The sequence below is a fragment of the Takifugu rubripes genome, chromosome 22, assembly GCF_901000725.2.
Source record: "Takifugu rubripes chromosome 22, fTakRub1.2, whole genome shotgun sequence".
Taxonomy (NCBI): Eukaryota; Metazoa; Chordata; class Actinopteri; order Tetraodontiformes; family Tetraodontidae; genus Takifugu; species Takifugu rubripes.
In genome coordinates, this window is record NC_042306.1 from 14,173,594 (window position 1) to 14,185,626 (window position 12,033).

At 43.2% G+C, this 12,033-nt stretch overlaps 2 protein-coding genes and 1 long non-coding RNA gene across 3 annotated transcripts; 1 reads left to right on the forward strand and 2 right to left on the reverse strand.

The window, feature by feature from the left end:
• Positions 1 to 1,020: 1,020 nt before the first annotated feature.
• Positions 1,021 to 4,591, reverse strand: LOC115247982 (sodium- and chloride-dependent GABA transporter 3-like). Its single transcript, XM_029831196.1, has 14 exons — positions 4,441 to 4,591; positions 4,201 to 4,335; positions 3,984 to 4,121; positions 3,733 to 3,835; positions 3,449 to 3,581; positions 3,173 to 3,307; positions 2,899 to 3,002; positions 2,679 to 2,803; positions 2,484 to 2,596; positions 2,263 to 2,400; positions 2,063 to 2,165; positions 1,858 to 1,958; positions 1,437 to 1,604; positions 1,021 to 1,234 (listed from the first exon to the last, which is right to left on the reverse strand). The coding sequence occupies exons 1-14, from the start codon at positions 4,589 to 4,591 to the stop codon at positions 1,121 to 1,123; spliced, it is 1,761 nt and encodes a 586-aa protein (XP_029687056.1). The 3' UTR covers positions 1,021 to 1,120.
• Positions 4,592 to 5,452: 861 nt separating this feature from the next.
• Positions 5,453 to 10,141, reverse strand: LOC101062499 (sodium- and chloride-dependent GABA transporter 3-like). The gene is made up of 14 exons (XM_029831191.1): positions 9,976 to 10,141; positions 9,747 to 9,881; positions 9,519 to 9,656; positions 9,274 to 9,370; positions 9,034 to 9,166; positions 8,829 to 8,963; positions 7,027 to 7,130; positions 6,824 to 6,948; positions 6,639 to 6,751; positions 6,427 to 6,564; positions 6,246 to 6,348; positions 6,049 to 6,149; positions 5,812 to 5,979; positions 5,453 to 5,719 (listed from the first exon to the last, which is right to left on the reverse strand). Exons 1-14 carry the CDS (start codon positions 10,130 to 10,132, stop codon positions 5,615 to 5,617), a joined length of 1,752 nt encoding a protein of 583 aa, XP_029687051.1. The 5' UTR covers positions 10,133 to 10,141; the 3' UTR covers positions 5,453 to 5,614.
• LOC115247983 (uncharacterized) lies at positions 7,573 to 10,126 on the forward strand. The gene is made up of 4 exons (XR_003887021.1): positions 7,573 to 7,772; positions 9,530 to 9,641; positions 9,757 to 9,888; positions 9,993 to 10,126. It is a non-coding gene; the product is annotated as an uncharacterized lncRNA (long non-coding RNA).
• Positions 10,142 to 12,033: the final 1,892 nt, after the last annotated feature.

Sequence of the window (12,033 nt, forward strand, 5' to 3'; positions counted from 1 at the left end):
TGGACCTGGGAGATCAAGCAGGAGAGCCCGCTCAGTCAAGGAACAGTTGAAAACCAATGACTTTTCTTCCATCAAACATAAATCATCCTTCATGCTAAAGTCCCTTGGTAATAACAAAGGTCACATTTGAAATTCTTTCCTTTTATTCTTTACAGTGAATTAAGGATTAAATATATGATGCCCAGCGTTGTCGTCGGTGTTGAGTTCTTATATAAGTATTAATAAAAACGAACATTGATCTATGTGGTTGCTCCTTCATATTACTCTACTTTTATAATCTATGTGGATGTTTAATTTAACTTTGAGCAGTGGCAACAGGAGGAGAACTAGGAATCACTGGTGAGCAAGGAACCCTCAGGCAGAGCAACTAGAACTGTGGACACCAGAGGTCTCTGGGTTATGGTACCACTAGAGGACATTGAGGAACTAAAGAAACTTGGAGAATCATGGACATTAGTACCTGAAGGGTATTACCAACCAACAAGAAGCCCTACGGACCTGCTGTAACCGTATAGCTTCATTGGCAAACACGTAGAAGCCAGACAGGATTCCCAACCTCAGGGTGAGCATTGAAAAACTGATAAGCCCCTCTAGCAAAAGAATATCTGAGGGGGTTAGAGGGTCTATGGTGGTCAGATTCAATTGTTGTGGATCAGAAGATCCACACTGAGGCAGAGTTGGAACACATACAGACCAACGGGCAGATCGAGCTTAAGACGCAATTTAATTTCAGAGAACCAAAAGCTGGGAGCAAAGCAAAACATTAAAATACAATTTACAGGCCACTTCAACTGTCATTATCATCAACAGCTTTTCTTTAAGTATGCAAAAATTGCAAAGTACATTCTTATTTAGGCAATACGCTGTTTGGAGGCAAAGAGAACCCTCTTCGTGGTGGGAAAATGGGGCATAAATGCATAGAGATGAACAACAATTTCATTGTTATACTATATATATATATATATATACTGTATATGCATGATATGCACAAACTAAACTGGGAACAGAAACTTACGCAGGAGCTTACATCTAAGCACAAGCCCATTGACACATTCACATGATCCTCTGTAAGTCTTTGTGATCCACTGTTCAGTCGTGAACAATGTTGGGCACCGCTGCTTTAGTTCCACGCTGTGGAACATGGACATGATCTCTGGGTGGTCCAGTTATGTTGAAACTGCAGCTGATGCCAATTCAACAGTAGTTCCATCATCGTTCTTCTGCCAGGACGGATCTTTAACAGGGGTACAAAGGACGGAGAAGCGCTGGAACGATACACACCACAGTACCAGAATTACCATGATAAATGGACACATTTTCAGCAGTTTTGAAGAGAATCTGAGATATTGGTCCAGGAACAGGTGAGACAATGTAGTCATGTTTATAATGTGTGTACATTATGCCCATTTAGGTGTCATATTTAAAGTTGTACTGACCTCTCTGATGGTCCCTGGTGTCATACAAATTTGTATAACTGCCCACAGCGGCACTAGAAGAACGGAGAAGAGCGTAATGGCGCAACCTAGCACGTTCGCCCAGACGGGGTAAACGTACGAACCTATTCGGAGATGTTTAAAATCCAACAGGTAAACTATGAAGCAAGTCTGTGTGAACAAGGAGAAAACAAGCAAATGCTTAAACACACTTCTGCCTCAATACAACTGACAACAGAGCTTCATTGAATACAGGCATTTCAGATTTGGCATCATAGAATGACCAGGTGCCCCACAGATGGTCCTGATCCCGCTCTAGGTTAGGTCACTGTTGCATAGTCAGGGGTCAGGCCTTGGGTTTCTGTAAACCACCTAGAGACAAGTTGGATTGTGCTGCCAATAAAAAAGGTACTTAATATCTTACTAATGACACAGGAGGGATGACATATTTCCAGCAGAGTCTGAAGAAAACCGATGGTTTATTTCCTGTCATGTCCTTGATGATGGTGCAGACACGATCGGCTCCTGTAAAAAATACGCCGAAAAAAACATGCATTCTTCCCAACTGCAAGAAATATGCGCAACCCTTTTTGCAACAGGAATTGAGTGAGTGGGTTAATTAACCTCACCAAACATCCAGCCCAGAGCCAAACATTCACAAACGGCAATAAAATTTCCACAGATTCTGCTGGAGCCATAGTAATCAAAGAATTGGAAGATGTAAATTCCTCCCTGAAAAAGACACGAATGGACAAAACCCATTGTGTGGATCAAGACAAGATCTGTTTTCTGAGTAGTAAAGTTGGTCAACGTTGCTGTTGAAACTCACCTCAGTTATAAGCAAGAGATGTACGAGGAATGCTGATGCACAGACAACCAGGACAAAGATCTCCTGCCTCAATGGTTTGTGAAACCACTTTGGAAACATATCGCTCACTGTGGTGATAAAACTCTCCACATCCACAAACTGGTGAGGGAGTCAAAGACCTTTTTCATGGCATTCAAAAGACAACTTATGCTCTCAATCAGCAGAGTGATTACTGTTATTACATGTGAGTCAACAGCCAGCAGGAAAAGCATCAAGAAGAAACAAACAGTCCAAAACTGGGGCAGTGGCATTAGAGCTGTAGCCTGAGGGTAGGCGATGAAGGCCAGACCTGGACCTGAGGGAACCTTCAGACTGTTAAACTCAACACATCTGGATAAAGAACAAACATCTTGAAGGAAACTTGATGAATACTGAACCTGAGTCAGCCACAGTGTCAACTGTAACACCCTGTTTATGAGCCATGAATCCCAGAACAGAGAAGACAACAAATCCGGCAACGAAACTGGTGCAACTGTTGAGCAGACAGATCCAGAAACAGTCCCTGGAGCACACGGAAACCCCTGGTTTTACACTGCCATGTCCTCCACTTCCATTTTCGAACACATAAACATCAATATGCGAGCTTCCACTTCTCACTTGTAACAGTTGTTGTTGTATTTGCTGTGGCTGCCCAGGACAGACAGAGTCCCCTGGGTCAGGCTGTAAGAGAAGAATATTTGAGATCCTGCTTCAATCCAGACCTGCAAGGGAAGGATCTACAGTAAATGATCCCTTAACTCCTCTCTGGTATGATGTCCTCCAAAATACCCTTCCTTGTGATGCCACTCACATTTTAATTGGAGTTTGAATTAAGTTAGTCAACCAATCAGGTTGTTTCTGTGCTTTTGAAATCAAATACTGTAGATTATACCTCAAAGTGAGCCAAGCGGCTGAGATCTGGATGCAGGTAGTAGTAGATTCCTTCTCCAGCTCCAGGCAGAGTTGCACCTCTGATAAGTAAGATGAGCAACATCACATAAGGGAAGGTGGCCGTGAAGTAGGCTACCTTTAAAGCAGAGGCAAGGGGGGACTGTGAGAACTCTTCTAAAGATGTGAATATGCTCTCTTCTGTTCAAGACGGTAGTTTGTCAGGTCAGCAACTGGAGTGACTGACCAATACCAGTAGGCTGCACAGGCAAAAACTAACCTTTCCACTGGATCTGACACCCTTCCAGATACTGAAGAAGCAGAAGACCCAGCAGGCCAGAAGACACAAAACCAGCTCCCAACTCACACTACCCAGCTCCTCGATCCCCCCAGACATGCGCAACATTCGTCGCCTGAGATGGGAAACATTGCTTTAGGCTGGTTCACAGCAATGTTTTAAAAAACGATTCTTGAGTGAGCAGAAGTGTGGCCAATGACGCCGTAGCTTTGGATCTTTATGCTTCATTTTTCATACATAAGAAACCTTTTGAAATAAAGACTCACTCCCAAAACTCAGTGGCAGCAGAAGTGGTGTTTAGCTGCATGGACTCATTTCCTGTCACATTGTTGGGAAGAGAATCCAAATTCTGCAGATCTCCACAGTTATCTAGACACAAATACAGACATCAGACAGGGAACAAATACATGCTAATCAGTTTCATATTAACCTAGTTTCTCACAGAACTTCTATGGACCAAAAATTCTCTGGATAGATGACTTCTCAAGCTTGAAAGAACCATAAAACTAAGCATTACCTGTGTTCCAGGTGTTGTTACAGGTGGCCCAGGGGAGCTGGGCTCTGAACGAGAACACCAGGTAGAACAGAGACCACGCTTGGATGATGATGTAATTGAACCCAAATAGTTTAACCATCAGCTGCGCATATCCGATTCCTAAACGTCCAGGTTATGATTTTATATCTATCTAAAGTACAAAATCATATTTTATGTAGAAATATTGATTTTCTCTCACCTTCAGCCAGAGGACAGACCTTCCTCCAGCAGGTGATGAATCCTTCCTGGGTGAACTGACCCAGTGAGGTCTCCAGGAGGAACAGAGGGACCCCAAAGACCACAGCCAGCAGACAGTAGGGGATCAGGAAGGCACCTGTAGTTGTATGAACAAGTTGTTTCATGTTTTCACACAAATTAAGTTCAGAGTGATACCCAAGTACATCACACAGCTCATTACCAATGAGACTGGAATATTTACCTCCTCCATTTTTGTAGCACAGGTACGGAAACCTCCACACGTTGCCCAAACCAACAACATTTCCTGCAACCACCAGGATGTATTCTGTCTTGCTGGTCCACTGTTCTCTGGCTCCCACACTGCTCTGATCTTCTCTTTCTCTTCTTCTCATCCTGAGATATCACCCTTCTAGGCTGTTTCTACTCTTGAAGCCAATGTGCATTTAATTTGTGTTAATTTGTAGTATAGATTCCAGACTCCTCCTTGCTGGTGTCATCCGATCCAACTGTCACACCTGAATGTTTGCTGAAACATGATTATTCTCTAAAGTCAACATAAAAGATGAAAAATGCAAAATACTAGTACATTTAACAGAGAAAAATCCATATTTATTCAGGCTGCGCAGATGTGAGCGTCAATCCAGCTTTGCAAGACAGCCAGAGATGAATTAGGTGGAGTTTAATGTACTCTGTGGGGCCATTGTGCAGATTGCTTACATTTAAATTTACATACCAGCAGGTATCTGTGGGGTTTTCATGCATTAACCTTGATGTCTTTCAATGTTGGATTAAATGTTGACCTATGGCTGACCATAGTGCTCCATGGAATGTGTCATGTGTCATTAATCTACATAAAAATCCAAAATAAAGGAAGAAAATGAAAGGAATCTCTTTCTTCTCCATGTGGAGTCCAGCCAAAGGCTGTGCAGATTGACTATTTCCTCCTAAATGTGGTGACGCTACACATAAAAGCTGACAATGGAAGCAACTGAGGCAAATAAAACTATCTCTGGTCGGAGCTGTGCCAGACCCAGTCACTCAAATCAGACGCTGACCAGAAGAAGAAACTTGGTAAGGAGCTTAATCACAGCTCAAACACCAAACCTGTCAAGAAGAGAGCTGCCAGATCTGAGATCATGAGGGGCCAGAACTGCACAACTGGAGGAACTGGAACCGATTAAAGAAAGGGACACGAGTGTGGCTACTTTTAATTGTATTTATTTAGATAACAGGTAAAAGGACACATTTATTAACATCTAAGCATTTAGCTACAGTGTCATATATTCATTATCAGGTTAAATATTTATTTTTCTGCCTGTGATTTTGGTAGGAGCTAGGAGTGACTTTAAACATCAAAGACTTTGACTTTTGTCACATTCAGCAGGTTTGGCTTGAGTATTAAGATGTTTCTGTTTTTAGGTCATCAGTGCAGATGACAATTCAGCTCTTCCAGGATCAGCTTTTGTTCTTCCCTTCTGCCAGGCTGGATGGTCAGCGGGCCGACAAAGAGTGGACAGACGCTGAAAAGGAGTTTAGGAAGCTTTCCAGTTGTGACCCATTTCACTGATACACCAGGTGTAGAACAGAAGCAGTCCAGCAGACTAATACCGACCTGTCTGAAGGGCCCTGCTGTCAGAGACACGTGCCCGATTATCCACAGTGGTACCAAAATGACAGGGGACATCAACATGAACCAACCCAGGCCAGGCACCCAGCCAGGGTAAACGTACCGGTCCAGATGGAGGGGTTTGTAGTAAACCAGGTACAGAAGGAAGCAAACCTGTAGCACAGAAGACAAGAGCGTTTCAGGGAGAAAAACCCCTAATGGGTCAAGATTAATCTCAATTACCCCTGAAAACGCAGGAATGAAGATTTTCCAGCAAAGTTTGAAGAAAATGGATGGTTTGTGTCCTGTCATGTCGTCGATGATGAGGACCAGCCGATCCGCCCCTGATGAGAGATCAGATCACAAAAGGTTCCATCACACTTGTTAAAGCAACCCGACTGATCTACTGGGTTTAGTTGGCTGATCATCATTAATCTCACCAAAAATCCAGCCCACAGCCAGACATTCACAAATAGCCATGAAGTTATCACAGAATCTGGTTACGCCATAATAATCAATGAGTTGGAATATGTAATTTCCTCCCTAAAAAGAAGGGACCAGATGATTTGTTTTTCACCGATTTATTGAAAATGAATTTGTAAACTGATATTCTTTACTGACCTGAGTAGCCAGAATGAGATGTACGAGGAAGGAGGACACACAGAGAAGAAAGGAGATGATCTCGTGTTTCACTGGGGAGCGAAGCAACTTTGGGAATAAGTCGCTGAATGAGGTGATCACAGCCTCCACACAGACAAACTGTTGGAAAAACAAAATCAGCCAACTGCCGTCTGGCCTCAAAAAGATTCTTATTCCAACCCAAAGGTTGTTACGTGAGTGTCAGCAGCCAGCAGAATCAGCATCAGGAAGAAACAAATGCTCCAGAACTGAGGCAACGGCATCAGAGCAGCGGCCTGAGGAAAGGCGATGAAGACCAGACCTGGACCTGCGAGGTCAGGTAGGAAAAGGAGATCAAATTGATTCAGACCCGTTCAGAGGGTTCAGTCTGATGCAGTACCTGACTCAGCCACGGCGTCGATGCTAACACTGTAGACCTGAGCCAAGAATCCAAGAATGGAGAAGACAATGAATCCAGCAACAAAACTGGTCCCACTGGTTAGAGCGCAGATCCAGAAAGCGTCCCTGGAGGACAGAGATAGCACCAGACTGATGACATACTGATGGATACACCATCCTGTCAACTCAGAATTGTTCCTTCACTTGTAACAGTTGTTGTTGTATGGGTTGTAGCTGCCCAGGACAATGAGGATTCCTGAAGTCAGGCTGTAGGAGGACAGTATTTCAGAACCTGCCTCTGTCCAGACCTGCAAGAAGTTGGAGTGACTCCAGTTTACACTGGACTGTCAACTGGAATGTCAGGACAAACATTCGCAAACCTTTGTGACTAATTAAACTCAGTCTCTTTCTGCAGTCATGGTGTTGTCAAGCCCTGTTAGCCAATGTGTGGGGTTTGGCCCCATCTAGTGGTAGAAGAACACACTGCAAGAACTTCTCCTCCTCGACCTTAGAACACTGGAGGAATTTGAAATTTAGTTTATCCTGTTGGGACATGGACCCGTGGTTGAGCAATGGATGCTCACCAAAAATAACCAAGTTCACCACATTACTATCTTTGTCTTGGACACAAAGGAAAGCACCGGAACACAAATGACCCATAATTCCTCAGGTGTGAAGACCTGATCCAGCAGCTGACACTGGCTGACTGTGGCATGTGACTCTGAGGTCATGGGGTCATATAAAGGCTCGGCTCTACTCTTATCTCTTACATCTGCCCTCGTCAATATGCAGCCTTTCTTCACAGCAGCGATGTGAGAACCAGCAGAGGATTTTACCAAGAAACTGCAAGTTCAATTAGCCACCAAGTACAAGGTTTACGTTCTAAGGAGCATCTCTCCCTCTGGGACTGGTGACACCAACTGGGTCTAGCCAAACAAAGCTAAGCTAAGGTAAGCAAAATATAAGTTTGATTAGATGCTGTATTTGTGTTGTCCTGAGTTGTTGTGTTCAGTTTGAGTCAGGTTACGGTTTAGTTGCCTTTGCCACATTGTTAAATCCATAGACTCGAGCTTGCTTGCATCATTAAATAACCATCCTTCCTCCAACCTCGAACTGAATGAAACTCGCATACACACGTGTGCACACGCTTATGGCTCACTCTAGAATTAACAGCAACATTTTTTTGACTTTTAACTTCAAACCATGTTGTAAAAAGTTGTAATTTTGTTTTTAAAAAAAATTGTTTTCAGGATGTTTACAACAAGATTTGCCATCTTACAAATACATTTACTAGCCAAGTCTAAACATTAAATGTATTACCGGTACGTGTTAAATGTTAAATCTAAATGTTAAATGAAATTAAATATTTAGAAAATGTTAACAACGTTGCATTGCCTGTAACAGGAAGTACCGGAATGAAAGCCCGGGAGCGTGTGCTCACAGAAGCAAATAAAGGAAACCCAACGTATTAGGGACATTAACATTCGTCTACTATCAGGACAACTATCTCAAATAAGAAAATACGTTTTAATGTCCGTTTAATTGTGCGTGCCTGACTTGGGATCAGCCAGCCACGAGGGAGCTCACTGTGCCTGGGCTATCATATCTGGCTTCCCAGGGGCCTGGTCACTCCCGAATCTATCCCAGTTACACTGTACCTCTACTGTAGGGTTGCCAAACGTCCCTTAAAACAGAATCCTCTCATAGTTAGAAACCAAAATACTTTGTCCTGTATTATGAGAGTCAATGAAATTAATGAATGATGGGTGCAGCCATCCTAGCCTGAAAATAAGGAATAATCATTAAAAGATGTGTCTCTTTTGAATCTGATTCTTAAAAATCCTTGTTGGATGATTTTTATTAGAAAGAATCAGGGCGGTTCTGACTGCTGCTGTTCTGGAACAGGCTTCTCGTTGACCACCCCCAGCCAGTTACTGGTCATTTACACTGAAAAAAGGACTGGTTAAAATAATCGTTGAAGACAGTCAAAATTTAGGATCAAGTACCTCTATGTTTGCCAGCCGACCCAGCTGTGGAATCAGGTACTGTTTGATCCCGTCTGAAGCTCCTGGGAGCGTTGCAGCTCTGGCGAATAAGAACACCAGCAGCACAAACGGGAATATGGCTGTGAGGTACGCAACCTTCAAAAAGATGACAGTGATTATTTCATATCAACTCATTCCAGCTGAACTGTGCTTTCACTGAGACAACCTTGCCCATGGATTTGACACCTTTCCTGATACTGAAGAAGCAGAAGAGCCAGCAGAGCAGAAGACACAGAGCCAGCTCTGATCTGACGCTGCCCAGCTCCTCCACACCTCCAGACAGTCCCAGGAGCCGCCATCTGAGGAGACAGAATATTTCATTCTGTTTCCTTCCTGATTTCATTGATTTTTGAATCAAAACGTGATTTTGGATTGTTTCATTTACACAAAGGCAGCATTTACTCACTCCCAGAACTGAGTGGCAGCAGATGTGGGGTCTAATATCCTGGTTTCATTTGCTGTCTGATTGGCTGCATCAAAGTCCCAAACATCCCGACAGTTATCTGAGATAAAATTCCACTGTAAATTCATTTTCCCAAACGTTGACTCCATTATCAAAAAGCCATCTTCACTATAACCTGTTTTATTTATTATTACTTTTGTTTAAATGTTTGTCTATTCTCGCTGGCTCAAAAATTGGCTAAATTTCACCTGTGTTCCAGGCGTTGCCGCAGGTGGCCCAGGGGAGCTCGGATCTGAAGGAGAACACCAGATAGAAGAGAGCCCAGACTTGGACCATGATGTAGGTGAAGCTGGCCAGTTTCACCATCAGCTGTGCGTATCCTATTCCTGAAAATCCAGTTAATAATGTTCTTTGTTTTTCAAAACAATTTTGAATGTCTGTAGAATCATAAACTACCATCATTTTGATCCTCTCACCTTGAGCCAGAGGACAGACCTTCCTCCAGCAGGTGATGAATCCTTCCTGGGTGAACTGACCCAGTGAGGTCTCCAGGAGGAACAGAGGGACCCCAAAGACCACAGCCAGCAGACAGTAGGGGATCAGGAAGGCACCTAGTGGGTGTGTGAAAGCATCAAAACAGGCATTTCTCAATATTTGATTCAAATATTGATATTAATCTGATAGTCGTATGCAAATAAAAATGACCTCCTCCGTTCTTGTAGCACAGGTACGGAAACCTCCACACATTGCCCAAACTGACCACATTTCCAGCAACAACCAGTATGAATTCTGCTTTACTGGTCCACTGTCCTCTGGCTCCACCAGCTTTTGGCTTCTTTGCTTTTTTCCTGGGTCTGTCCATCCAAGCGTTATGTGTCCAGTCAGGAAAGAATGAAACGTGTCGGATCTGTTCTGGTCCACCTGTGTCCTCGTCTAAATTTCCATAATTAAATGCTGAAGCCGTTCAGTCTGAAGGTGCTTTTCTGCCTGTTCTGAGTGCCAGAGGGCATCTGATAAAGTCATGACCCCAAAATGCAAAATTACATTCAAATTTCAATGGCAAACATTTGTGATAATTAAGATCCCTGACACTGTTTTTTTCTGTCTGTTTTTCATTAGAATTGAGCTGCAGTGACTGCTGAGCTGATCATTACTTAGATGATAACAATGAAAAAATAAGGGAATTGTATTAATAATCAGTTCTGCTGGAGGCTCTCCCCATCTTTGGCCCCAGTCATTTTCATGTTTCTGGGTTTTTTTTCATTTCATGCTCCTCATGCCACTAATCTCCTTTTAATCCACAAGTTTATTCACAATTTAAAATCTAGTGTAATATCAAAAATTACACTGGATTCCCATGATTCAAAATTTGACTATTTTCATATTGGATTTGAGAGCTTGAAAATTTACCTCCTCCATTTTTGTAGCACGGGTACGGAAACCTCCAAACGTTGCCCAACCCGACAACATTTCCTGCAACCACCAGGACATATTCTGCCTTACTGGACCACTGTCCTCTGGCTCCCACACTGCTCTGCTTCTTTGTTTTTCTCTCTTCTCTCCAGAAGCATCTAAATCTTAGTTCATCTGAGTTCAGTAAACTTGCAAAATCCTTCAAATTCAAACTTCTTTCTTTCACTTCAAAGTCTTTTGATGGATTCTTAAGTTAGTTTATACATATATATTTCCTTACCATAAAGCCTGTGGCTGGAAAACAGGAAACTGATGTAAGGCTTTGTTTATCTTCGGGGTTAGGTTGAATTTTCAGTGTCTCTCTCCTAGAGACTGGGCTATCACTGGCCACAGGGATGACACCTCTCTGTGTTTGGTGAACTGTTAGTTGACAAATATCTGCTATTGAGTTGTCGCTTCGGGTTGGCCACCACCAGGAGGACTGTGGACACTCTCACCAATTGAAATGCTTCATTCAGAGACTGCTGAAGGTATGAGGAAAGAGGCTAAAGCTTTTTTGCCAGCAATGTCCAAATACCCATTGAGGAATGGCTAATATGTACACTTGTGCTACCATCCTGGACCATTCCACTGTTGGGGTTAGGACATTTACTTCATTCCTGCTGAGCGACTGATTATGAAAGTAAACCTACATGCAACAAGACAATAATAACCAGGATGCAGCTGTCAGCTAATAGGCTTAGCTGGAGCGTGAGTCCTTTGGTGCACAGTCGCTGGGTCGATGGTACGGCCTGCAGGTACAGTAAATATGTAACTTTGTAAATGCCCCAGACTGTTTTTGTCATTATGAGGCATAATGGGTGAAAAGTGGAAAAGTGGTACAAATCCAGGCCCGTATTACTGAGTCCTCCTTTTGTTCTGACGGATAAAGAACAGACAGCAAAATATTCTTTGGGGACTTGTTGCTCGGTGACATTCAAACCTGTTAGCTCACACAGCTCCAACTTCCGCTGTGAGTGCAGACTGGCCAGTAGAACTGGTATTTGGACTAGCTCAACCCTCCAGCATGAAAAAGGATATCCTTTGCTGTCACAGGGCGTGGCCAGAAACTGTGCTCAGCCGCGGTTTCTTTTTGCTCCATTACAGCATCTGTCGGATGAGATCAGGCATTTCTCTTGAGGAGGAAAACTCGCAGCTGCAGCTCCCAAACAGACGTGAGGACAGCTGAGCTAGAAGCTGCGCCTGTGTCTCCAGCAGGGTGGGACAGTGGAACCAGTGTTGATTTCATTTCCCCTACAGTTTGCTTCAAGCAGCTCAAATAAAAGGCTTTTCAAGTTGTGGTTTTTCTTA